The sequence below is a fragment of the Bemisia tabaci genome, chromosome 9 (assembly GCF_918797505.1).
Source record: "Bemisia tabaci chromosome 9, PGI_BMITA_v3".
Classification (NCBI taxonomy): Eukaryota; Metazoa; Arthropoda; class Insecta; order Hemiptera; family Aleyrodidae; genus Bemisia; species Bemisia tabaci.
The window spans coordinates 21302426-21330063 of record NC_092801.1 but is presented as its reverse complement, the minus strand read 5'-3'; the positions used below and the strand labels follow the sequence as shown (position 1 = coordinate 21330063).

Genomic DNA, 27638 nt, shown 5'->3' with positions numbered 1-27638 from the left:
TTTGTGCCCGGAACATGTAAAACGAGAATTCGAAATTTTCGACGGAAAACCCTCGCCAGTATTCTAAAGTGTAACAAGTTGTAAGTTGTTTGCTTCATTTTTTAGTCCAACGGAGGGGGGGGGGGGATTGAAGTTGCTGTAAATTCTGACAATTTTGTGCCCGGAACATGTAAAACGAGAATTCGAAATTGCATCTCCTCAAAACCATGCATTTGAATCTATGAAACCACCCTAACATCGATTTGGCGATATTATAGGGTGCCTTTCGTAACGAAGTCTTTGGCGAACACTCTCTTAAGTTCTGGTATCATTAACACAAGTTTTAATGTATTTTTTAAGACCTCCTTGCATTGCTATATGTATAATGATCTTAACGAACTTTTAAGTTCGATACTTTTTAAAATCGAACTTTCTTTCCGGCAATTTAGAGAAAGAGGGGCTGGAACGTTAACAATTTGACATTTTTACACGCGTTTTTTGATAGATACGCGGCACAGTCTCCATCGGATTTGCAGAACCTTTTGTTCTGAAGCAGTCTTATACCGACAGCGGCAAAAAACGAGGAAAAAGAGCATCTTTTCGATCTCTAGCATTTTCTCTGCATACATATATTTCGTTTAAGAATGCTAAAAAATAAAATTTGTGTACACGTTTTTCTCAAAGAAGTAAACAGGGAGTTTGATTTTAAATTTCATCATAATCAGGAGTCCGTGAAGAATATCATCATCATTAATATAAACTTCGAAGGATTCAGACTTTCAGTCGATTCCACCTTTTTCTATTTCACTTGAGAGGTTGCCAGATTGTGCGGTAAATATGAATATTTTACATGAGTTTGAACTGGGACAAGGGCTAAAAAGCTACTTATCTGGCAATAGTAGAGTTCGCGAGGGACGAGAGGCTGCCTTCCTGGGAAAACCCATGATTTCGCCGGAAATGTCATTAAAACAAGTTGGTTCCGTTTGAAGCATCAAATGTACATTAGGGGAAAGCTATATTTTAAAATAATAATTGTAAATGGACACAGATTCTACAAAAAAGGAAAAAATGAAAGAGAAGGGAGATGAAATGAGGATAAAATTACTTATGCAATCAGGGAAAATATAACAAAAACATCAGAGAAATTCATATGCAACAAAACTATGAAAAAACACAAGTGGGCTCATAGAGATTCGGAACTCGAACTATACTATCGTTGAGTAGTTTTTAGACCCCTATGCCATCGATAATCTTCTTAGGAAGTAAAGATGAACTTTTGCTACTTCAGCAAGTCAAATCGCGGAAGGAGATCCACGGTTGTCACTTTCCTGCACCCGATGGGACTGACGTCCCAGTCAAATGCGTTTTTGCAGAAACGATCGTTCCTCATCATTGCCTCATCTCCACATAATTATATTTATTAAGGTGCATGTGATGGCACACTTCAGTAACAAGGTTCTGTGACAAAATCATTTTTGTCTTGAGAATGTCCAAAATTTGTACATCATAGTAATCAAATGTCCAACTAACCAGAAAAATAATGCCACTCGCGTAGCGAGTGACCGGGGGTCCAGGAGGCGCAGCCCCTTGGCTAGCCGTGACGGACGCGCAAAGCGCGTCTAGAACGGCTAGTACTGACTAACAACGATATTTATTCGAACCCAAATTCTTTGGTTCTCCGTGCTGAGTCCTTTACTTTACTTCCACCGGGATGCTTATTGAAGTTGTCAGACGAAGGTCTAGAGAAACTGAATGGATATGAGGAAAAATGGAGCGATCCTATCGGTTAAAGCGGGTGGATGCAATGGAGCCAGGAGGTAAGTAATAGACTAACGATCGGAAATTCAAGAGAGACCCTATTGGTGGTTTTTTGGGGGGAGGGGGGAGATGGACGCTTTCCATTTTACTTTAAATGTGTTACTCGGTCAGACGAGAACCGTTCTCGTGATGCGAGTCCGGTGACTTGACCGTAACACACGCAACAATGCGGACACCCACTCGCTCTCCTCCCTCAACTCCGTGGAACAATCGAATCTGCTTTGTGTGTTTCAGCGGCGATGGCAGATGGCGTGCTGTTGCAGCTCGGCCACGACGAAGAGCCGAACCGTCCAAGAACGCCGTAAGCAGTAGATGAGAAGTTTTCGGAATCGACAAGCGGAAATGCAAAGGCGAATGAGCGCGGCGCGAGGCCGCAACGAAGATGATGTCCGTGAGCGTGACCTTGATCAAGTGCCTGAACGTGACCTTGATCAAGAGCCTGGACGTGATCTTGATCAAGAGCCCGAGCGTGACCTTGATCAAGAGCCTGAACGTGACAGAGAGCTCGACCGGGAGCGTATCCTTCAGCGTTATATCATCGTCGAGCGTGACCTCAGCCTTGAGCGTGACCTCGACCGCGAGCGTGATTACGAAGTGGCGGGCCTTCCATTCGACCAGCCTATCCGCCGACTAACATATGATCGAATGAGGAGAAGGCTACGCATCCGCGAGATTGGGAGGGAAAGACCGGACCTAGGCGAGCCGAGAGGCCAGATGGAAGACGACGAACGTGAGCGCCCACGTGATCACGGACGTGAGCGCCCACGTGATCACGAACGTGAGCGCCCACGTGATCACGACCGTGAACCTGAAGCAGCGATGGGAGACTTACTGCAGAACGGCGGCTTATTGCAGCCTGGCCGCAACGAGGGACCGAATGCCCGGGAACTCGCTGAGTTGTTGTTTAACGTCCAGCGAGTGGGCAGAGATCATGCGCACATGTACCCGTGGCGCCTCAACCACAATGACGACCGTGAACGCCCACGCAACGACGAACGTGACCTAGATCGTGAGCGTGATGCTGACCATGAGCCTGAAAGACCTTTCTTCCCACCTTTCCCACCTCTCCTCGACCGTCCTCTATATCTCCCGCAAAGACAGGAGCACCGGCATCAGATGCGTGGGTTGCTCGCGGAATTTCCTCGGCCACGCGGGCCTCCTTTTCAAGACAATCCGGGGGACGAGGAACGTAATCCTCCGATTGAGATTTTGCGTGTGGGCCTGCTGGGCCCCCATCTTGCGGGACCCCGTAGTGGGCGTGATGATCGCATTCGTCGCATCCAAGAAGACCTCGCGCAGGACGAAGACGATTTTATTCGACGCATGCAAGATTGGCCGCCGCGGCAGGATCCAGTGCCAGCACCGTGTCCGCGCTCGTCACCCCCGCGTGCACGATCGTCACCTCCGCCTTCGGAGGTCATGACGGCGCCGAGTGAGCCCGGGCGTACAACCGCTGCGCAGTGCCTAATTCTAGTCGTCGACGAATGTGAAGGGCACGCGCTAGAAGGGTACGTACTCTTCGCGCAGGATGAGCAAATAGCTCTCCCTAGTGTCTGTCGGCTCTTCAACGCGAACGGGCTCCAGATTCTTGTGAACGGAGATTCGTATCCCACGCTAGAGGCGGCCGTTGCCGTTGGTCGAGTTGAGGTCATAGAAATGCTCGTCACGGAAGGGACCCTCGGGCCCTCTGGAGCCGTAACCCCTGAACCGCGGGCCCACGTTGAGAACCACAACCGAAGATGGGTCGATAAGCTTTTGGATCTGAACGAGATAGTGCAGTACGAGGCTGAGTTCTGCTGTTTCCATGAAATTCGGTCGGCAGTTGACAGAGACAACCTGGAGCCTCTGAGCAACATGCTGGCGCGTGGCCCCGACATTCGCCATCGTTACCCTAAGGGGGGGACCCTTCTGCATCTCGCTGTGAACCGTAGCGACGAGCCTCTCGTTCGGCTCTTACTTGACAAGGGTGCAAGTGTAAACGCACAACGATCCGACCGATCGACCGCGCTTCACTTGGCCGCTCACAAGGGTCACGAAGGCATTTTCCGGCTACTCCTAAGTGGTGGTGCTAACGTTAATGTCACGATGACAGGATCGAAAGCCGGTTCCACGCCACTCCATCTCGCCGCCGCCAACGGCCACCTCAAGATCGTGGAGGAGCTACTCTTGCAGGGCGCCGACATCAACGCTGCCGCGTTCTCTGACACCAGTCTGGGCGGAGCCACGGCCCTCCACATGGCTTTGGAGAAGTATCAACCGGAGATCGTGGAGTTGCTTCTGGAGAAAGGCGCTAATGTGAATGCCACAGCCTTCTTCGACAAGACTGCCCTCCTCTTGGCCGTGGAGGTAGGCCGCTTGGATATCGTTGAAACTATCCTTTCGCGTCGACCAAGCTTGCACGATCCCAGCAATGAGTGCGCCTACCGCCTAGCCATCACTTCTCCCGGTGAAAACTTTGCGGCCATCACGAATAGGCTAACTGAATATGGGTTCACAGTAGGACCGGCCGATGTAGGCGAGAAAGACCTCCTCCATGGCGCTATCCGCAAAAATCAGTTAGAGGTTGTCCGTATGCTCCTTTACCACGGCACTGATGTCGACGAGATGAACGGAAATGGATTCTCGGCGTTAACACCCCTCCACGCTGCCGCCCAAGCAGGGGGGGAAGGCGTGCTCCGGATGCTACTCACATGTGGCGCCAATGTGAACGCCCTCAACGGCCAGGGCAAAACTCCCATCTTCGAAGCCGTCGCCTTCGAGAATCTAACAGCTATCAAGCTGTTCCTGGCGTACAACGCGAGTATCCACGACATTCCGACTTATTTAATCACTGCCTGCCAAAAAGGGCTCGAGGATATCGTGAAGAAGCTCCTGGAACGCGGAGCCGATGCCAATGTCCGGAATAACCAAGGGGAGACACCGCTCTTCATTTGCACCAAGAACGCGCGCGTCGTCAGAAACCTCCTGCGCTACGGCGCCCGGGTCGACGTCACGTCAATCTTCAACCGGACGCCGCTTCACGAGGCGTGCGCCCACGGGACCGCGGAGGTCGTCGAGATCCTCCTCCGCAACGGCGCCGACGTGGAGAGCTTGTGCGATATGAGCCGCACGCCCATCTTCTACGCCGCGCAACGCTGGGAACTAGGCACTCTCCGGATCCTCGGCAGGTTCAACGCCCGCATCGACCATCGTGACCGCGAGCACAAGACCATCTTCAACCACTCCACCACCCGCGGGCGCTCCCCCACCGGCCCGTCCGAGAAGCCTTTGGAAACTCTCCTCAATTACTATCTCACATCGCCGCACGTTGTCACCCTCATCCAAGAGCGTCAACGCGTTGTGCCCCCGCTTCCTCCTCCTTTTCGACATGACCCCAACAGGACCCCCCAGGACTTCCATCAGGCTGTCCTTACCGCCCGGAGCCACAGCGTGTGCATTTTAAAGTTAGAGAGGCATGCCTTCAAGATGAAAGGCACCGGACTCTTCTTCGTGGACAAAAGTTTGAGTGATATGAGCCTCTACTCGCGAGGCTTCCTCGAGGAGTGCCGGGCTGAGATCGAACAAATGAAGGCAAAGGCGATCGGCAAGACCTTCGTATCTTTCTACGACATCCTCGTCCAAGACGAGAACCAGCTGGCACGCTACGCCAGGAACGAGTCCATAGTCAACGCACTTAACTCGACCCTATGTGCGACCTTCCCCATCTACGAAGATCATCTCAAGTCCCAGTTCGAAAAAGGCATGCTGAGGAAAGATTTCTTGAGCAGATGCGTTCCCATCTGCGATTGGATGTTCAACGCGCACTCGCCGCTGCCGTATGAGGTCAAAGAGCGGATCCTCACCTACCTGAGTAATAAGGACCTTGGTCACTTGATCTATACTTCGCGCTTAAAAAGAGTTTTTTCCTAGATGGATGTTGTTCAGATCCGTTGTTGGTGTGTTCCTGGTATTGGACGGATGTGTCTTATTTCAAAATGGAGCAAGTTCCTCAGCGCTGAGCCCACTGGTTCCATTAACTTATGCCTTAAATTACAAACGTGCTCTCGAAATGAAAGGAGCGCCTGACTTTCAGCAGGATCGCGCCACAAGGTCTCGCCGTAAATGACTTCAACCGGTGCGGCGCTGACAGAAAATATTTTGTAAGGAAATGCAGTTTTTAGATTAAAAGACTTATGGAATCCTTGAAAGTCGCTGCAGGTGATCAATGAAGTATGTATCTCTTAACTGAATGGCGTCAATTACTTCGAGAGTTGAAGTCATAGTTATCGCCCACACTATAGACAAGCGAAGAAGACTTTACGACGACCAAATGTAGATCTGTGCCGTACCTGAAGCACAGTTTTTCTTGCCGAGTTCGTATTTAGGAGCCTGTTATAACTACGTATTAGCTCCCTATTAGGCCTTTTACGGTATCCGCTCTGAATTTTTTTTTTATTTTCTTAGAATTCTGCATTTAGAAGGACAATATACTTCAGAGATTAAATGTCGTAAATGATTTCAAATCATTCTCTGAAAAAAATTTAAATTTGTAAGATTGTAAATTTGCGAGAGCTCAGACTTTTGTCAGGTCATGAAGATCGATCGTTTTTAATAAGTAAGTACCGCCGGTCTTTTGCTTTGATCAGGTCAGGGATTCTTTAAACTATAATCATGTACCCCATTAATTTCAGTGTAGAGAGAAAATTCATATTTTAGTTATTTATAATCACTTGATAGTCCATGCACCTGGAGTTTTCACACTCCTAAATTGGATCATCAAATTATCCAGACCAAATTCAGTCCATACACTAATCTGAACTTATCATCAACGCTTGACCTTGAAAATGTGATGAAGTTCTATTGCAGCACGTTCACATATCCTGACAGTGTAGCCCATGCAATTGTATAATTTGATCCCAAAACATTTGACACGTTACTCTTGTGGAAGACAGGAATTCGCTGAACGTCAGGAAAGAGCCTCCCAAAAAGTGGCCCCTTTTTTGAAACTCGGGGATTTCATTCGTATGCGGCTTAAATGAAACCTTATGATGAGACAAGCCTCCAGTAAAAATTTTAGCTTGAGTATACGTCTGGTTTCCAAGATACAGCGTTGCAAAGTTTGCATATTTAAGCTTTAAAAATTCGCATATTTTCAAATATCTTACTTTAAAAAACAACTCCATCAGATATGATCTGTTATTTTGTGACATTTTACCTACAGTCAGTCTTATCTTTAAATCTATATTCCTATTGATACGGTGGTACTGCTGATTCTCTTGATACAACGTCGCAAAGTTGACACCAAAGATCTATAAAAATTGCTCATTTTTGTAAGTTTCTGAATGAAAAAACGAACTTATTGATCACCAAAAGATCTGTGTATGGTGTTTAGATGTAACTCTACAATATGATAAGTCTTTTGTATAGGTCTTACCGCAAGAGTAAGTACAGATTTAATGATGCAGCGTTGCTAAGTTTATGCATTTGAGCTTTAAAAATGTTCATATTTCTAAGTCCCGCGTTTAAAAAGCTACTTTCGTGGATCTTCTTTAGAATTTGAAGCATGAAATCTACCAAATGTGTCATTTGTAGCTCTATGTTTGTATTTAAATAGGGATACTTTAATTGGTGGTGATACAGCGTTGCCAAGCTAACAACTTTAAACTGTCGAAATTATTATTTATGATAGTTAAAGAGGACGTCAATGGGTGTCAGGCCTTATATCAAGGATAAATGTCGAGGGCTGATGTCAGTTCCAAGTGACGATTGGTATTCGCAAAAATACTATTGCTAAGTTTATTAATACTTATTTTCAAACAATTAATAATAAAATTATTTTAAAATAAAGATGCCTCCAATAATTGATACTTAATTTTTTTTTTTTTTTTAAATATTATTTTACTGTTTAATTTTTATTTGATTCTATTAATTTTTTCAATTTTTTTCAATATTTTTAATTTTTATTTGATTTTTTTATTTTTTCAATTTTTTACAATATTATTAATTTTTATTTGATTTTTTTTTTATTTTTTCAATTTTTTACAATATTTTTAATTTTTTCAAGTTTTTTCAATATTTTTCATATTTTCATTTTTAAAAAAAAAAACAGTGGAGGTACTCTATTTTGCAAGGCATAATAAATGTATTCTCTAGATCAATATTTATATATACTTAAAAAAACTCGGCAAATTCTGTATTCTATGTTTATTTTTTTCATTCTACTTAAAGAACGGTTAAATTGGCAACTATGGCGAGGCACAATTTGTTGGAATTTGAAAGCAATGCTGGTGCTGCGAGCATTTCATCGAGCATGGCAAAGTCTCTTGAATTTGATTTTGAAATTAGATAATTATTGGAAGTACCCTAATTTTAATGTTATTTTATGATTAAATGTTGAGATAAAAAAAAGATAAAAAGGCAACAGTGTCATTTTTTACACCAACTGTCACTTAGAACTAACAAGATTCCTTGTATTTCACTTTACAATATCGAAGCATGTTTGATCGGAGTTGTCTCTCATAAGAAAACAAGAGAAAAGACATTTTCAGAGATTTAGGATGTAAACTGTGCAACGCTGTGTTACTTGAAATCATTGTAGCCTTTTATCAATGCAACTATGCATCCAAAAGTATCACTAGGGGTTAATTTTATCCCTCAAAACGCAGTTTGATATTCACTAAAATTGGTTTTTAAACAAGAAACTTAAAAATATGAGCATTTTTAAAGCTCAGAAAGGTAAACTTGCAACGTTGCACTACCAAAACAGGGGTCATGCATGAGCTAAAAATTTTGATGGAGGCTTTTTTTATCATTATGCTTCATTTACGCTTTGTTTTAGATTGTAAAGTTCACTCTGATGTTGGTTTTAGGAAGATAATATTTGAAACTATGAAGATTTTTAAAGCTTAAATATGCAAACTTTGCAACGCTGTATCTCCGAAACCAGACGTATACTCAAGCTAAAATTTTTACTGGAGTCTTAGGTCATCATAAGGTTTCGTTTAGGCCACATTTGAATGAAATCCCCGAGTTTCAGAAAAGGGGCCAAAAAAGGCCCTTTTTTTGGGAGGCTCTTTGATGTCACCAGGAAAAATCAGGGCAATATCAGAAAAATTGGTCATGAATCAGGAGATTTCGAGTACGTCAAGCATTTTCCAACCACAGGCAGTTTAGTACACTCAAAAGTCAAACATTTTATTCAGTGAATATCTCGGTTTTGGACATTCAAACGAGTGTCAAAGCATTCGCGAAAACAACAAGGACATTCTATTAAGAAAAGCAGAAAAATCCAAAATGAAATTTTAATAGACTCCTATTTTGCGCATCATACCAATGCAAATAATTTTTAGGCTTTAACTAAACACTGCTTTTTCAATCACACGTGTTGCGTCACCGTTACCATAGAAATGCTGTTTTTTACCATCTTTCCAGTGTGAATCAGAGTGGTAGCTTGAGTGGGTTTTGATTGTCCTTACTTCGTACATTTTCTACTTTATCATCCCTTTGAAGTCAAGATATTCTCAGTCTTTTATGTTCAGTATTTGTCTTTTCAGTATCTGTCATTAAACTACGTGTGTTCTGTAAGTCAATTGTATTATTTCTTATGGTATTATTGCACTAAAGCTCATGTTCTTAGCATGAGATTCGAAGGGGAGATAACCTCATCTTTTTTGGAATAAAACATGGAGAAACAACACGTAAAATACCTGGGAAAGTTTTGAAAAACAACCGGTGTAGGTATCCAAAAGTGCCCGCCCCCTTCTTCTTTTCAAATTGTCACAGTCACTGCTGGAAGGGATTAATTGTAAGTTAATATTATTCCGGAAACGGGGCCTTCCAATCTTTAGTGTCGTTCATGACGGACGTTTAACAGATTTCATAGCATCTAATTTTAATTTATAATTCAATTCGATGGTTTTAGCTCATGATAGGAGTCGCATCTTCTATTATTTTGTCTGTTTTCTTTTTTAGTGATGTGCATTAGCAAGTGTCGTTAGTCTTGTAAATGCAAAGCCGTATAATTTTATATTTTTAGCTCTTTCCTTCTTCTTTTTTTCAACGTTTTGTGACCCAAGTAGCACAGATTACAATGAATTGCAATTACATGGTAGAATAATTATTGCTACCGCGTCGGCGTGTTGTGTATGGCGCATATCGACGGTGAAACTACCAAACCACGTATCTCGGTTTGCGACGTCGCAGACTTCCTGTCATACTTTATTTTTTAAATGAAAAACTACTTATCGTCCAGTCTTGAAAATTTCTGTGATTTTTCCTCGTCGTGCGGATAAAATTCTGTGAAAATTTCAAGGAATGATATTGATTTGGTCTACTTTAAAAAAATAAAAAACGAGCGTAGATTTTTAAACACCGCAAACGAGATACGTGGTTTGGTAGTTTTACCGTCGATATCTACTAATTGGTTTAACTTCTTATTGAAATGTATTGCCACAAACTTGCAATTCGTTGAAATTTTTCATAGCATTGCGAATTGCCTGTATTTTTGACACATGATGCTCAGTTTGTTGATTGTTCAAAATCAGCATTTATGGATCTAAGGATGTAAAAGTATTTCAATTTCGTGTGAAAAACATTCCAATTTAATTGGACTAAATCGCTATTTATGAGTTTAGTTGTTTCATCGCACTGTGCTGCTTGGGAAATTTAGGACGCTGAAACGCTTCTTCATCAATCACAATCGATAATAGTTATCTTCATAAATCGATGACTTGGAATATCATCTCTTTATTTTAAGTTCAATTTTTACTGACTTTTTCACTATACGTAATATTCTAACTTCATTTTCTCAGTATAAATTGAAAATATTTGTTTGACTTTTCTTACAATTCTTCATAATTTGTCTTTATTAGTGCTATCAGTGATGCACTCACAATAATTTCAGGGGGGAGTAACCGGATCGTTGTTTCTGAAAATTGTCTCTCTTTATCTTTAACATTTGACGCTGACAATAATTCAGTGGCGAAGCGTGAAAGATCGATCATCGATATTTCCGCATTTGAAGCAATGATGAAGAATCGATTATTTATAGGTGTTCGTTGCAAACACCCTGTTTATCGATTATTTCCCATAGGTTTAAATGACAGATCATTCGATATATACCAAATCACGCCACGTCTCTGGTGTAATTTTCTTTTCATCCAGGACGCGTTTACTGATAAACGAAATGAATTTCACTCCGAGTTCATGTGAGTTGGAAGAATGCTTTGTGGTATTATAGATTTTCCAACTTCAGGAATGGGAGCAAAAAAAAAAAAAAAATTTTTCGATTTCAGTATTGCTTTGGAAACCATTTGCTCTGTCGACGAGGTAAAACGAATGTTCGAGAGAATACACCACAGCTTTATTATATTAGAGCCAACGAAAAATTCCGCACGTTATTTCGAGAGACGTTTATTTTTGGTCTCGTCCTTCATGAAAATAAAGTGCCACAGGAGGAAGCAAAATTACAAAGACAGCCAGACAGCGTCTACTCAAACCCCACGATATGGACTTGCACTATCTAAATGGGGATGCACAAAAAAAACCAATTGATTGTGAGTGATTTATTCGGGCATTGTCCTGTATCTCAATTGAAGGAATTTAGTTGGCCATTTGAGGGCGAAAGGGGTGCAAGCTTACGATTATAATTAAGAGTAAATTAAGAAATCCAAAGTTAATTTTTAATTTTAGTGTTTTGTCTTCATGGAGGACATTTAATTTTTGCTATTTATAGATCCTCTTGCTTTGCCTTCCTCCCCTCATTTTCTTTCATTTATCTGTAAAAAAATTAGGGACGCATCGCAGTCTTAGGTACTTTACTGCCGTCCTAAGGAAGAACGCCGTATGAGCCTTCAGACGTTGCCAAGTGTCCTTCTATAAAAACCGAATTTACCAGGAAAATTGTGAATATTTTCCCCCCAAAAATTTCAAACAATTTTGTACGTAATTTAATCTACAATATTTGAAAAATAAAAAAAAAATAGGTGCATGAAGGTCGTCAAAAATACACGTTTTATCTAGAGAAATTTGACAACTCTCGAATGTTCATTCGGCGTTCTTCCTTAGCACGGCAGTTTAGCCATTGTTTCGGATTTTGCACTCCTCTTGAGACTGGGATACTGTCGATTATGTATGATTTAAAAGTGAAGAAAGAAATTTGAACTACATTTTTGAATAACGAACTACGAATACCGCAATGTCGCCAATGACTGTATAGCTTCCATATTTTTATTAACGCTGGATGCAGATCGATGAATGAAATTCACATGGTATTCGCGAAATGTTCAGGTTTCTCTTGCTCAGCCTTACTGAAAAACGTACAAAATCTTAGATTTTATGTTTTTCCAGCGATATTGACTTGTTTCTCCTTTTCTTTTTAAACTGGAAACATGTATACCAATTCTCAGATGTTGCCTAAAATTAGTAAGATATTTTAAAATCCAAATTGGAAAAAAAATGGAAGAAAAGATTTTAGGTTTATTTTGATCTGGAACGGGCTCGGTTTTAATCAGAGCCTTGTGTTCGGGCATTGCGTGGAATCCATCAATGTTTCAATTTTTAGTGCTATTCGGCTCTAATTGTCAATATTTTTAAGAGTTTTTTAGAGTTTCTTGTAAAAATTTACTCTCAAGTATTTCAATTTGAGCATTGGTATGTAAAAAATCCTTACCTGTACCTAATGTACATTTTGCTTGAAGCTTCGGCCGAAAGCTTCTGTTATTTTTTTTATTGAATAAAATTTTTGAGTACTCTACCAGTTCCGTCATCTTTTCATTTCCTTCGCTGAAAAACATTTCAGCCTTAAAAGAAGTGAATACGTACTTGAGCTCAAACACGACCCAACTCGAAAAAATTTTTGAATTCGTTTCGCCGAAAAATTGATTTTTATTGAGTTCTGCGCAATTTTAATTTTATTTTTATGAACTTTAACCGTAGGCCAATTCCCCCCCCCCCTCCCCTCCCAAAGTTGAGTTCGGAAAAGATCCATCTCTGCAGCTTTCAATATCGTGTATCTCCTAAAAGAGCAAAACCATTGGTGCCCCTGCCTGTCTGTTTTTCATGATAGCTTACCTACAGTGGGTGGGTGCATCAATAATATTTGCAAATTATTAAAAAAAATATCGGATCTAACTAATTTTTTTCTCATTTTCTCCCATCTGAGATAGGACTTTTTCGAACTGAATGATTTAATCAAAGTAGCAGTAAAGTGGAAACCCAGCAAAGGAACCTAAGGTATTGCCATGCCATTTAACTTTAGCATTTACCTGGCCTTGTCCTGTCGGTTAAATATGGAGGATGGAAAAAACAACCTGTACGGTTCATGCTATACACTTATTTCTCATATATCTAATCCAATTGGCCCTGTTGTATCAAATAGCGTGACAAGTTCATGAAATGTCAGTAAATATTACTTGGCCTTAAAAAGTAAAGAAATTTTGCCCGAAGTAAACCTAGAATGCCTCTTCTAATTGTTTGGTTGAAAATATATGGACGCTTAGGTTTACGCTAAACGCGTCTTGAGGAAAGTTTTTTCATGTGCATAATCTTTCCCCAACAAAATTTCGGAAAGAAAATCACCAGCATGTGATTCTGCTGGAATCGAGAAAAGTGCTCGCGTCGCGGTGTTCTGGCGGCCGGGTCCCGAGTGATATTAGTGCCAGAGTCATCATAAACAATAAACAATCGTATGGCAGACCGGCCTGTAGTGTGTAAACACGGTGTCAAGTGTAGCTACGTCAACAACGTTTTTCTCGGGTGCGAAAAATGTCTAAAGCGGGGATTGCTCACCGGCCTAACCTACCTACCTCGAACTAAACTAGACACGTTGCCAAATAGCCAAATGGAAAATCCGTTCGGGAAAAGTTCTCTTCTCCCGAGGTCTCCGCCCCGCCCCCCTCAGTCTGCAAGGGCGGATGATAACCTCTCTCTTACTGCTACGGAGTCAAGCTTGACAGCGATGGCGTCGGTAGAAGATAAAGAAACAATTATTGATGAAATTCTAAACACCAACATTGTTCCTGTTCTTCAGGCCCCTACCATTGATGCATCAGTTAAAAGTTTTATGACCAAGGCGCAAAACATGGTCAAAACGCTGTCCAGTGACAAAAATGAACTGGTGAATAGAATCAATTCCCTTGAAGCAGAAAATGCGAAAAAAATACAGAAACTACAGGAACAAATTAATGCGATTAGCTCTGCAAATGCAAGCTCTCGATCTAGAGATGCCCATCTACAATCTGGGAAAGAGTTAGTTAAAAATAACTCTCGTAAGCCCTCAGGGCAATCTAAATTAACACAGTTCGCCACTGGGAAACCAGTTACACCAAAACCAGGTGCATCTACAACACCTGTTTCTAACCAATTTGCCACTCTGGAAAATGACGTGGAATCGAATCACGATGCTGATGACTCTGAATCTTCTGATACATGGGTCGACTACAACTCGGATCCCGAATTTAACTCCAAACGGAAAGCTATCCAATCTCAAAGAAGGAAGCGTAAGAGAGCGAGTACTTCAGCTTCAAGTGTCCATACCGATGATCAACAAACCAAACCGGGTGAGAGCGCTCCAGTTAAAGTAAATATACCTAATCCTAGTGTATCAAATGCATCTAGTGTTAAGAAAATTTTACCCACTCCTCCCATTAAAGTTATAGGTGTAGACAATTATGTTAATCTTGTAGAAATAATTACAAAAAAATCAGTTAAAAAGGAAGATGTCAGAACTAAAATTATTAATAATGAAGTCTGGCAACTAAATCCGAAAGACGACGCTACGGCGAAAATAATTTTAGAATCCCTCAGAGAAACACATGAGACTAATAATAAAGTGCAGTACTACACTCACTGCAATAAAAATCTGCGTGATATTAAAGTTATTGTAAGAGGGCTTCACCCTTCAATCGAAGAGCAAGATATTCTTGACGACTTAAAAAATAAAGGTTTTAAACCTAAAAAAGCGACTTGCCTTATGAAACGGGTCCCACTATCGGACGCGGAACTTAAAGCTTTGAAAAAATCAGTATCACCTGTGGATTCAGCTCCACAGACCCCTGATCCTAAGTCAGTGCCTGAGCAAAATTCAGTCTCGGCTATGGAAACAAACTCCACCGTCAATGAGACAACCTCAGGCGAAACCTACCCCTCAGAAACAATTGTAGATAAAGATAATGTGCCTCTTTTTATTGCTGACTCTGCTTATGTAAGTAAAACTAAACTGATAAAAATACCAGTCCATCAGGTCGACTTCGACTATACTGATGATATAGAAAAAATCTATAAGATTGTTGGAATCTGTTCTATGGTTGTAAAAGTAGAACCCATTAAAGTTAGTACTACTAAGATAATACAGTGTCGAAAATGTCAGAATTTCGGACATTCCCAAGCATATTGTGGTAAGCAAGCACGTTGTGTAAAGTGCGCAGCTAAACATTTATCCACAGAATGCCCTTGGGCGAAGCGCATTATCAACCCTAAGTGTGCAAATTGTGGGGTAACAGGTCACCCAGCTAGCTATAGAGGCTGCCCCTTCGCGAAAGCGATGCAAAAAGACAGAGAAAAATCTATTAAAATGAGAAAGGGAAAGATCGATGGGTCTAATTTTCCTAACTTCCCAGATAAACCAAATAAAAAGAAAAAAGGGGGAAAAAATCCTCCTAGTGCTATTAAACAAGGAGTTAGCTTCGCCGACGCAGTATCCGGCCCGAAACCCTCTAATCAACAGGAAGAGCTCATAAGTCAACTCTTAATGACCATTGAATCATTAAGGAAGCAACTAGAGGAGATGAGTAAGAGACAGGAAAAATACGAACAGGCTCTTATGAGCCGAGTGTTGAGTTCTCGATAAAATGAACAACAAAAATGAAAGCATTCTTAATCTTATCGCATGGAATGCGAATGGATTAAAACCTGCTAAACTCTTAGAATTTAGTGAAAAAATGGCAAAATTACGCGTAGATATAGCATTGTTCTCTGAAACCCATTTTGCCAGGGAATCGAGAGGATACTTGAAAGGATATAGATTTTATAATTCACGACATCCTTCTAATAACGCTAGGGGGGGAGCCTCTATTGCTATCAGGGAAAACATTAAACACTCTGTTCTCGAAATTGTAGAAGAAGAACGTTTCCAAGCGGTGATTATTCAAATTGAGTCATCGCTAGGGCCATTTAATGTCAGCGCGTTATACGCTCCACCACGTCATCGATGCTCAGTTGACGACTATTCTGGTCTACTTGATAAATTGGGTCCTCGCTTTCTTATCGGGGGGGACTTCAACTGTAAAAACGTCAGATGGGGTTCGAGATTAACTAACCCGAAAGGTGATAATCTTGAAACTGCAGTCAATCTTATCGGAGGTGATTTTATCTCTCCGGGTAAACCCACCTTCTATCCAGGTAATCCATTGAAAGAGCCAGACGTAATTGATTTTTTCATCTTCAATAATCTCAATCTCAATAACAAAACTTCTTGCAATGTGTTAGAGGGAAAAAAAGATCATGTGCCGGTTTTCTTATCTATATTTGCTACTCCAGTATTAGTTAAACGCCCACCCTGTCTAATTTCTACTCAAACAGACTGGAAAAAATTTCGAGAATTATTAACTTCCCGTATTAATAACTCAACTTCAATAAACGACTGCTCCACACTTAATAAGGAGGCAGAGTCATTAATTTCGAGCATCCAAGAGGCTGCAAAAGCAAGCACGCCGGTTGCTAGAACTTTTAATAATTTTCATCATAAATGCACTCTTCCAAAGGAAATACTCAGCCTTATTGACCGTAAAAACAAAGCGGGAAGGAGGAGAAGGATTACTCACCATGAATCTGATAAAAATCTCTACAATAGACTAAACAAGGCAGTGGAGAAACGTATTAATGAATTTCGTAATGAAAAATTTGAAAAATTTGTAGCTAATCTCAGCCCAAGCGAAGCTAATAATTACACCCTTTGGAAAGCGACAAAATCCCTAAAACGTCCTTTCCTAGCTAGCTTCCCAATTAGAAAACCGGACGGTGAATGGGCAAATAATAGCCAGGAAAAAGCCCATACTATTGCCGATCACCTTGAAAAAGTATTTCAACCTAACCCCTGCGAATCTCCAGAGAAGGAATGCGAACTAGAGGAAGAAGTTGGTAATATTAATTTTCTCCCTGCAGAAAAAATCAACAAAATTACATATGACGAAATTTTCAAGGAAATTAAATATAAAACAAAAATCAAGAAAAGTCCAGGTTTTGATCTTATCTCAGCAATTATCCTCAAGCAACTTCCTCCTGCGGCAATCAAAAAATTAGAAGCACTCTTTAATGCAGCATTGTCATTGAAATACATCCCTAGTCAATGGAAATTGGCTGAGGTGATTGTTATTTTAAAATCCGGAAAACCTCCTTCAGCCCCTAGTTCGTACCGCCCTATCTCCTTACTTCCCCTGATATGCAAACTTTTCGAGAAGTTATATATTAAACGTTTACTGACAATTGTAAATAAGAAAAAGTTACTTCCTAATGAGCAGTTTGGTTTCAGGGCTAAACATAGCACAATAGAACAATTACACCGGATCTCTTCTTATATTGAAAAGGCGCTAGAGGAGAAACAGTTTTGTAATGTAGTTTTCTTGGATGTCGCCCAGGCATTTGACAAAGTCTGGCATTCTAAAGTGGCATTTAAACTTTCTAAATTCTTGCCTGGGAACCACGTGCAATTAATAATGTCCTACTTAGCAGATAGATCTTTTAGGGTTCGATTTGAAGACTCTTACTCTGAATTTAGGAAAATAAGAGCAGGGGTACCTCAAGGTTCAGTACTCTCCCCCCTAATCTTTAGTCTCTTTACAGCTGACGTACCAAAACCTAAAAAAGGGAAAATTGGGATCTTTGCGGACGACACGGCCGTTGCGTCCTCCGCGCCCACATATGAGGAGACAGTCACTAACATCCAAGAGTGCCTGGACGACATCCAGGATTGGACTGAGCGCGATCGCACGGCGCTTAACGCCACCAAATCAGTTAACGTGGTCTTTACCTTAAGACCATATGTTTATGTCCCTGTGATCCTAAATAAAATTGCTATTCCCCATGCGCAAAAGGCTCCTTACCTCGGCCTTACCATGGACTGTAAGTTAAAATGGAAGGAGCATATTCTAAATAAGAAAAAGCAAATTGACTTAAAGCACAGACAGATGCTATGGCTTCTCGGAAAGCGATCTAAATTAAAGCTAAAAAATAAAGTTTTACTTTATAAATCAATGTTAAGGCCAATCTGGGTATACGGCTGCCAGATTTGGGCGTGTGCCGCCAGTTCCAATCTCAAAATTATTGAGACAATTCAAAATAAAATACTCAGACAAATGGCAGGGGCCAGGTGGTACGAGCGTAACATCGATATTAGAGATGAGCTCGGGATCGAAGAGATGGACATGTACATCTCACGTATGTACAATAGATATGAAGAGAGACTGGGCGGTCACCCCAATCCCGAAGCAATAGCGCTTTTGGATTGGGGCTCCGAGACCCGGAGGTTAAAAAGACGCAAACCACATGAGTTGAGCACAGCTCATTTCCGTCGGTGTTAGGCTCGTGCCTCTGGCCCTTACCAGTCTTAGTCGACTGACAGGGCGAAAGCATAGTTAGTAGAAAAATTCTCTAGAATCTAGTTCTAGGAATAATTATAGTTAATATCAGTTAGTTTTTCTCCCGCTTTTTACAGGATTTTACTTCTATCTCATTTGTTCATCCTTCATTTTCATTCTCATTAATTTAATCCATAAAGCGGTGTTTATTTCTTTTTTATTATATTAGGCTTAAAGGAAAATTTGTAAAGACTCGTAAGGTCTAGTAATATAAGTTGTAATTCAATATGTGTAATTACAAAATTAAATAAAAAAAAAAAAAAAAAAATAATCTTTCCCCTTTAAAGTCAGGATAAACTGAGTAGACACTCTGTTTGTCAAGAACCGTAAAAAGTCAAGAAATTCTAAAAAATCTGACCATAATCACGTTATTGGTTTAATGACTTCGTCGATGCGAGCTGGGTGCTTCTTGACCGAAAATTCACTTAAAGGCTTAAGGAGGGTTCTTATTTCATGCAGAAAAAAAAGTAAGAAACGAAAAAGTGCACGATTATTTACCAAAACCGCTCATTTACCAACTTACCAAACCTTTCAACCAAAAATTTGCTGAAAAATATGAATGTATCTTGGGATTAAGTGACCAACGAGAACAATGTATCAAAGAAATGGCTTGGAAAGAGGCTTTAATCAATGATCAACTCCTAATTCTATCTATGTTTATCAAACAGGAGAGATTTGATGTTTTAGTTTCTCTCATCAGCTAAGAGAGTCTCACGCAACACAAGGTAGATTTACACAGGTATGGACAGAACTAAACAACTGGCCTCTGATTGGCTCTCCAACGGCCCCTTAACTTCCGTCATTTTGTATGTTTTGATTATTTTGATTTATTATGTTCGGTTTATCGTTCGATTGATCGTTCGTGTGATTTTTTGCACAATTTTGATAATGCGATATTCATTTTAACGTTTAAGCGCACAAACGTTTGAATGTTAATTTGATTGTAATTTAATTAAAAAACGGGCCCCTTAACCTACGTCCTATAGTCATGTGACACGTACTGAGGCTCATGGGGAATTTTCAACTTGTCCATACCTGTGTAAATCTACCTTGCACGCAACACACAAAATGTGTACATACACGATGCAGGAGAGCAAAGATCAACAATCACTGTGCCGCACAGTTGATCGAGTCAATAGAAGAGGTCGGACTAAATTTGGAAACTTTAAACGCTTATAACTCCGTTTATACAAAACTTGGAGATTCTGAAAGTGGTTCTATTGGTTTTCTCGTGAACTTTTCTTCGAGAGGCACTCCTTGCAGTTTGAAAATTGACGAAATAAACATGAAAATTTCCAGCTTTAGTCCAAAATATCATGTCCGACCTCTCTGATTGATTCGATCCACTGTGTGCCGTCGTGTCGCGGTTCAACAAGTCGCCTTCAAAATTATGAGGCACTATACGCACGTGCGGAAAATTTAAATAGTTACCGATTCGGATTGTTTTGAGTCTCGAGCATAGTTTTGCTTTCAAAAACGTCGTATCTAATCGCTGGGATTGATTTAATCGTGACGTCATACACTATTAGCACTCAGTGAGAAGGAATCGAGTGTCGAGCTTACACCCAAAGCCTAATCGTTTAATCCCATCTAAGATTTACAATACGCACGAATTCCCTGTTCACGCTTGCATTTTGCAGGGAATTCTATCTCGCTCTTTTCTTGAGAACCCACCACCGACGCAGCTTTTGATCGATTCTTTTTATCGCATATGGTGAGAGGGGGGGGGGTGAAAATTTGGGAGCCTATCTTGATCGCTTACTTTCTTATCCCCGTTCAAGTCTCTCAAGAGATTGAGATGGTGAACGCGAAATCGTCTACCTTCCTTGTCCTAAAATTGTACAACACTATTAGCAGAACGGATTTATCTGCATAGCGAGTTGTAAGAAACAACGGAAAATCCTATAGATCACCTGAATTGTGACGCGTTTTTTTTTTAAACATCAAATAGTCGGCTTGAACTTTCTATCTGCCACACAGATCAAAGTAATCTCGAAATAGCAAAAACTGCACTCATGCGCCGTTTCCTCCAAATGCGCCTCATTGGACTATCTCAGGTAGCTTCGCCACTTAAAAGGTAGAACTATTTCCCGCTTTCTCAGATGAGTCATAGGGTGTCTCTGCTAAATAATTACATGCCTCTCATAAGTTAGGAAACAAGGACGAATGTCACCTTCTATCACAGCGGAATATTGTTCGATTCATTAAAAGTAGATCAGTGCGAAACCACATATTTCCTTCGTGGTGTTTTAAAATCTCTGTTCATATTCTATTTATTTGAAGAACGTCGCAAACGCTTGTACGTGGTTTTGCACCTCAGCCATCGGTATACTTTTGTTTCTGAGCTCCGAAGAAAAGTAAAATGTCCCCAGTAAATGTCTCCTCGTAACTAGAGGCAAATTAGGCGTCGAGGTTTGGAAATATCAACAATATTCTAGTTTTGTTGATTTTATTTCTTCAAGCTCACTCATCCTTCCTTCCTTTCTAATTTTGTTTCAGCCCAATGGCGTGCGACCAGCGCAAACACCAGTGCCTAATCTTCGTCGTCTACCAGGGAACACCGTATGATTCGCAATCTCATCAGCCTCAAGCGACAGGCTTCGCGCTGTATCCGGAAGCGCTCAAGGCAGTCATCTCGGAAGACTTCCTTTCTTTAGTCGGCAATCCCCTCCAGGTCCTCTGCAAGGATGAAACGTACCCGGTCCTGGATCAAGCAATCGACGAAGATCGGGTGGAGATCGTCGAGCTGATCGTCGACCAGGAAGCCGTCGCTGGCTCCAAGTTCATCTACGCAGAACGATTCAACAACGACATCGTCCCTGTCCTGCTAGGTAGTCGTGCCGTCGTCCACTACGAGGCAAAATTCCACATCAACCATGTCCAGACGGCCCTAATCGAAGAACACCGGACTTTAATCGACCATATACTCTCCCTGAGGCCGGACATTCGGTATAGACACGTCAAAGGCGGAACATTCCTTCATTTAGCTATAGAGCGGGGCAACGAGACTCTAGTTCGACTGCTTCTCACCCGCGGCGCCAACATCGCGACGCTCCGTAACGACGGTTCGACTGCTCTCCACGTCGCGGCTCAAAAGGGCTTCCTGCCCGTCGTCCAAGCTCTCCTCGACGCAGGTGCCGATCCGAACGGTAGGATGAAGGACGGCTCGACTCCACTCCACCTAGCCGTGGAGAACGGGAACGAGGATGTGGTTCGTCTCCTTCTGGCAAAGGGCGCCATGGTTAACGCCACCGCACTCTCGAGCTCCTGTTTGGGCGGCGCCACTCCCCTCCATATCGCCGTTGAGAAGCGCAACGGCGAGATGGTGCAGCTCCTCCTAGAGAGCGGGGCCGACGTCAACGCTACGGCTTTCTTCGGCATCACCGTCTTGCAGTTGGCTATTGAGCAGGGCTCGGGCGCCATCGTAGAGTGCGTTCTCAAGTTCGCCCCCGCCGTCGATAACGTCAACAACAAGCGGGCGTTCCGCATGGCCGTGTGTCAAGACGACGGCGAGTACGACAACATTGTAAGGCAGCTGCTAGATAAAGCGTTCATGGTGGATAAGGATGACGTGGGAAACGCGGAGCTGCTGCTCGGCGCCATCCGCAAGAACTCGAAGCCGATCGTGCTGCGGTTGCTCGAGCATGGGACACAGATCAACGAGTTGCTCGGCAGCGGGTTCTTTTCGGCGACACCGCTTCACACGGCGGCTCGATATTCATCCGAAGAGATGGTGTCGCTGTTGCTGAGTGCCGGCGCGGATCCCAGAGCCAGGTGCGGGCGCGGAAAAACCCCGGTCGAGGACGCATTCGAGTGCGTTAATCTAAACGCACTTAAGGCGTTCGTTGCCTCCAATGTACACGACGTCGACGACCACGAGCTGTTCCTGAGGGCGGCTGAGGAGGGCTGGCTGGAGATCATCAAGACCCTCCTAGCGAACTCGTCGGCTATCACGGAAGCCACGATCAGGGACCCAACGCTCCTCTTCACGGCGGCACGACGCGGACACGGTAACTTGGTCGAGTTCGCGCTGGGTCATGGGGCCGATGTCGACGCCCGTAGCGAGGACCGCCGCACGGCCCTCCACGAGGCGGCCGCCAACGGGTTCGCCGAGGTAACTGAGTTCCTTCTCCTCTCCGGCGCAAACGTGGACGCCGTATGCGACACGGGGCGGACGCCCCTCTTCGACGCAGCGCTGAAGGGGGAGACTAGCGTCGTAGAGGCGCTCCTCAAGTTCGGGGCCCGTGTCGACATCAAGGACCCCAGCTGGAAGACGGCCCTCCATGAGGCGGCCGGCAAGAGCAACTTCAAGTGCCTGCGCACCCTCCTCGAGTACAATTTCACGGATCCGAGCTTCGTGAGCTTCGTCTACCAGGCGGACGCCCCACACGGTGCCCTTGAGCTCTCATTCCGCCACAGGCTCCTCAAGTTGATGGACGTCGAGGGGGCCCGAGTTCGCCGCCAGAACGATCTCTACTTCGGCACTATAGAGGTAGGCACTTTTAATCAGGTTGAAAGACCTGGAGTACCTTCAAAGGGAGAGTATGGAACACTGGGCGGGCCCCATGGAGGGCTTAGAGCTCAAAAATGGCGGCAATTTGTGTCGCTTTATGAGGATAGAAGGACCATTGCCAATTTTGACGGTTATCACCATCCGCACTTGCTGCCAACCTTACTATATCTAAGATGCATTTTCTCGAAAGTAGCACACGGTTGGCCGTAAAACTACGTAAATTGAGTAAAGTTTTGTTGCGATACGTAAGTAAAACTACATTTTGAGTCATTTTGTTTTTCCTTATATCTACTTACTGCGCCCGCCATTTTTGGGCCATAGAAGGCCTCTATTCAGCCTAAGATAGCTAGAATAGATATCTAAATAATAATTAGAGGTTGTAACCGCAGTGACCATACTCTCCCTAAACAGGTACTCTAGATTGCCGCAAGTCATATCGTTAGGAAAGTTGAGTATCATTATCTTTTGACAACAGTGGAGAGGGCTGTGCGTGTTGTCAAAAGATTCCCCCAATTTACTTATCCCACTCTGCTGTTCCCCACGATTACATCGTTTTTATGCTGATGGGAGGGGGGGGGGGCTATGCAACATAGCAGCGCATAATTTGGGGAAATAATTTGAAAGTAGTGAAACAACAAATCAGGGGAATAATTCGCCGGATCGGGAAATTCCAAAGAACATCTTATCATCGGACTGACCTGATTCTATCGACTCGCTGTTGAGAGCGTAGGGTTCATGCTCTCTGTCCACGGACTACATTTTACAATTACAAATCATTTTTTCAGCTCATTTTAGAATCAGTAGGTAAATGGATGGCATTATTTTAAAAGGAACCAGAGTTTGTGAGAAAGTCGGAAAACTGCTCTTTGGCTGTTGAAAGAATAGGTACCTTGTTTTGCCATCGGAGCGATCGTTTTGGGGAAACGGCGCATAGGTCTCCATAAGCAATCGTTAACCGATACGCGGTGATCATGAGATTCCCAGTCGAACTACGTTTTGCAATAAGGAACTACTGTTTCTAACTCATTCAACAACTAATGTGCCCTTAGTCTATCTATTCGAATACTAAGGGGCTATGCCCCCTGGCCGCTACGCGGCCCAACCTCCAGAGGGCACTTCGCGTTCTCTGAGGCCCGCATCGACAAAAGAACGACAAAAAAAATGAAAAGATTTTCATACCCGACTCTCTCTATTCAATCTCCCTCTGGCCGGGAGCAATTGGGCCAATAAGAATCGAATGAAAAAAGCGGCACTTATTTCAAACTTCACGCCAAGACTAAAACGGAACGGAACGGAGCGGAGCGTTTCGCCCCTTTTGAATAGTCAGTAGCAAAAGAACAAACCTTTCGATTCACTTCCCCTACTAACAGACCAAGATTTAACAATTCCCGCTTACTTCAATTTTCCGCTAAATTTGAAATTCACGTTATTTTTCATTGGCGAAAATTTCAAATTCCCCCCCCCCTTTCTATGTTTTCTGGTCTCCTCTAATATAGGTAAAAAAACCTGGGTCCTCTTTTCAAATTCTGATTACTGCGGGCCCATCTAAGGGCCCTCACCTGTCGATAACCGCAAAAATCATGGAAATTGGCTCAGTAGAACGCTCAAACGAATTATGACAAAACTAAAAATTTACATTGTTTAAATGGGAGAATTCGCTACTTTACCACGTAAATAAAAAAAACCTGGGTCCCTTTTTCAAAATCTGAATAAAGCGGGCTCATCAAGATACAGTTGCCCGTCGAAAGCCGCAAAAATCATGAAAATCGGCCCGGTACACAGTGTGTCAAAACCCCAATCTAGCTGCTCAAAACCTCTTCACGTCTCTAAATTTGGTCGGATAACCACCAAATTTCGCACAGGCATTAGTGTAAGCTTGAAGAAGGTTCACCTAAAATTTCAAAACTTAGTCATCAAAATTTTCAAAATGGCGGCCATCTAAAAATCCTGTTCAAATCATGTAAAAATCGTAAAATTCCAACTAAGTTTTAGGCGCCTTATGTGACCTGATGAACCCCAAAAATTAGTCAAATTGTGTTTTCCGATCCAAAATAAGTCCTGGAGGATGTCTTGGGCTTATGCATTCCACTTCAAAATGGCGAATTTCTCATTTGGCCATCCAAAGAAATATGAATTCCATATTATTAAAATGATACGTTTCGGCAACTCTAAGTGATAAGTCAAAGATAATATTTTCAAAATGTTTGCCAGTAAAGGAAAATTTCGGCGAGCCCCCCCCCCCCCCCCTTTTCATTTTCCTACGTTTCATAAACCATGCCCGAAACCTTTCCTCATTAGAAATAAATAAGAAAGTCTGTTTCAAATCATACAAGAAACTTGTTAAAAATACGATGCAACTTTGTATTTATGAGGACCCCCTCCCCCTTCCATGACAGTATAGATAATGGGAAAATCGTAATGAAATAGAAAATAAAATTTCAAAAAATTGATCTGCTCGGGATTTGAACCCCGATCATGCAAGTAATAATGAAAGAAGCAATCAACTGAGCCACCACACTGTCTTATCTGATCGGTGAAAAGCCTCATGATAAGGCTCACTCAAATCAGGGGACCGAGCGCGCGTGGTGAGATGCTGCCTCCGTCTCACTTCACCTGTGACAGCCTGTAGGGGGAGATCGCAAAACGCCGCCCGCTCGCTTTTACACTAGGAATCGCCGAACAAAATGTGCTCTTATTCTCAAGGTTGCGGAAGGTAGCAGTAAAACTAAAGACATTTCAAATCTAGATAGTTTTCTGAACACTCTCATATAAGTTTCATGGTGTTCCGTGTAGTTCCGCGCTTTTGCGGCTCTATTAAAGCCAGGAAAAGTAAACGGTCTTGGGCACTGTTTTCAATGAGCAATTATAATACTTAAATAATGATTTTGGAGAAATCAACGGTCATATTTCCTTTCTCTGGCCTTTGGCATCTCGTTTCATCCAGAAATGACCCTTTTTCGCCACGAAGTACTCTAAAAAAAAGCAATACAGTGGCACCACTCCTGATGGCGAGATTGAGGTTGGAGGTTTACCGGCTGCAATCCCTATCATTTTAGCGACCAAAAAATTTATTTTTGTGATAACCATGATAGATACGTAACCAGTGGGTGCCTGTGGACCCACTCTGACCATAAATAACACCATTTGTTGACTTGATATAAGGGGGGTTTTGAGCAGCTAGATTGGGGTTTTGACACACTGTGCGGTAGAACGCTGGAACTAGACGTTACCAGATACGCTAATTTAGGAGGTCTCGAAGCTTATAGTATACATATAGATACAGTGCCTATAGAAGATAAAGATATGTTTTCATAGATGATCCAGAAATAGTAGTTCCCTATTGCAAAATGTAGGTAGTCCATTTGTAAAACAAGCTATTGAAAACTGGGACGTATTAATATGCTGAAAGGAACTACGTGCATTGTGGGCTTGCACCCGCTTGCACGCAACATAGTTTCCTTTAGCACGAATTTACGTCCATTTCAGTTTTGCAGAACCACAAAGCTGGTTCCTGCTTAACCACCGCGTCTCTGCCAACGAATTGAACTAAATTTTGCAGCAAGGAACCACTTTTTCTGGCTCAATTTGGAAACAACGTATGTTCCATTAGTGTTTCCCTGTGTTCATAGTGTTCCTACGGAAGAGCCGGGAATCGTGGTTCCTAATTGCTAAACGAAGTCTAGTTCTAGTCGCCGTTTCCTGAAATGCGGTCACTTTCAAGCGGGCAGATCTCCTCTTTCCGTGCACCCTTGCGTAGGTATTAGGAGGCTTGGAACTGCTCTTAAACATTTTGAGAAGTTCCCTTAAACCATTTAGAGGAGTGGTTCTGCAGAAAAACAATCACCTGGATGCAACCGAAGCTTCGAGAGCAAAATGATCGAGCTGTTGTAAGAGATACCTAAACTTGGTTTTCCGAACTATTTTCACTGCTCCTTGAACTGTACTACCTATCGACGTTTAATTTTGAAATTCCCTTTCAGTTTTTTATCCATGCCATCTTTGCATTGTTTTAATGCCTCTCCCCAAGTAGCCGTGATCGCGATAAATAGGTATTCTATCGGTTGGTTAACGCGATTGTATCGGTGGTAATATATCGAGATATTTTCGCATTAAAAATTGCGATGTTTGGCGATTAAATCGCTACAAATCGCAATATTTGCCTCGATAAAATCGTGATTAATTTTCGTCGATGAAATCGAGATTAAATCGCCATTTATCGCGAGTTTTATTTCGAAAATATCGCGATAAATTGTCCGGCGATAAAAGCACGATTTTATCGCGATAAGATCGAGGATAATCGTTCAGATGTTGATGATCCTGGCGATTTTATCGCCGATAAAATCGCAATATATAGCGATTTTTCCGTTGAGAAATGCTACTTGGGTCATACAGCCTTACTCAGAGAAAACTTACCCATTCAGTTGCCAAAATCCCTTCCTTTCTCTTTTACAGGGCCGAATTTAGGGGGTGGCCACATGGGACCATGAAGGCTTTAGGCGAGGGCGGAAAATTTTGCAATTTTTTTAAATGTAGGTATAAAAAAAATCGGATTCAGAAAAAAAATTACAAACGAAAAGAGGCGTCAAAATCTCTCATTTCCTGAGAGTATAGTAATTTATAATTTATCGTCTTTCAGTGATACAAGAGACAGCACCTTTTATTAGTCGAGTTAAGAGAGAAACCAAACCAAAATTTTGCCTGGAGCAGCGCGGCGCAGA

General features: G+C 42.3%; 1 protein-coding gene across 1 annotated transcript in view; it reads left to right on the top strand.

Annotated features, from left to right (window-relative positions):
• Positions 1-27638, top strand: part of LOC109034654 (uncharacterized) — a 71307-nt gene that overhangs the window by 36027 nt on the left and 7642 nt on the right. Inside the window, exons 5-8 of the mRNA XM_072304460.1 lie at positions 2110-5703; positions 13805-15103; positions 17292-18295; positions 20907-22899. Of these exons, the coding sequence (XP_072160561.1) occupies positions 2110-5703; positions 13805-15103; positions 17292-18295; positions 20907-22899 (7890 nt within the window). The remainder of the gene's footprint in view (positions 1-2109; positions 5704-13804; positions 15104-17291; positions 18296-20906; positions 22900-27638) is intronic.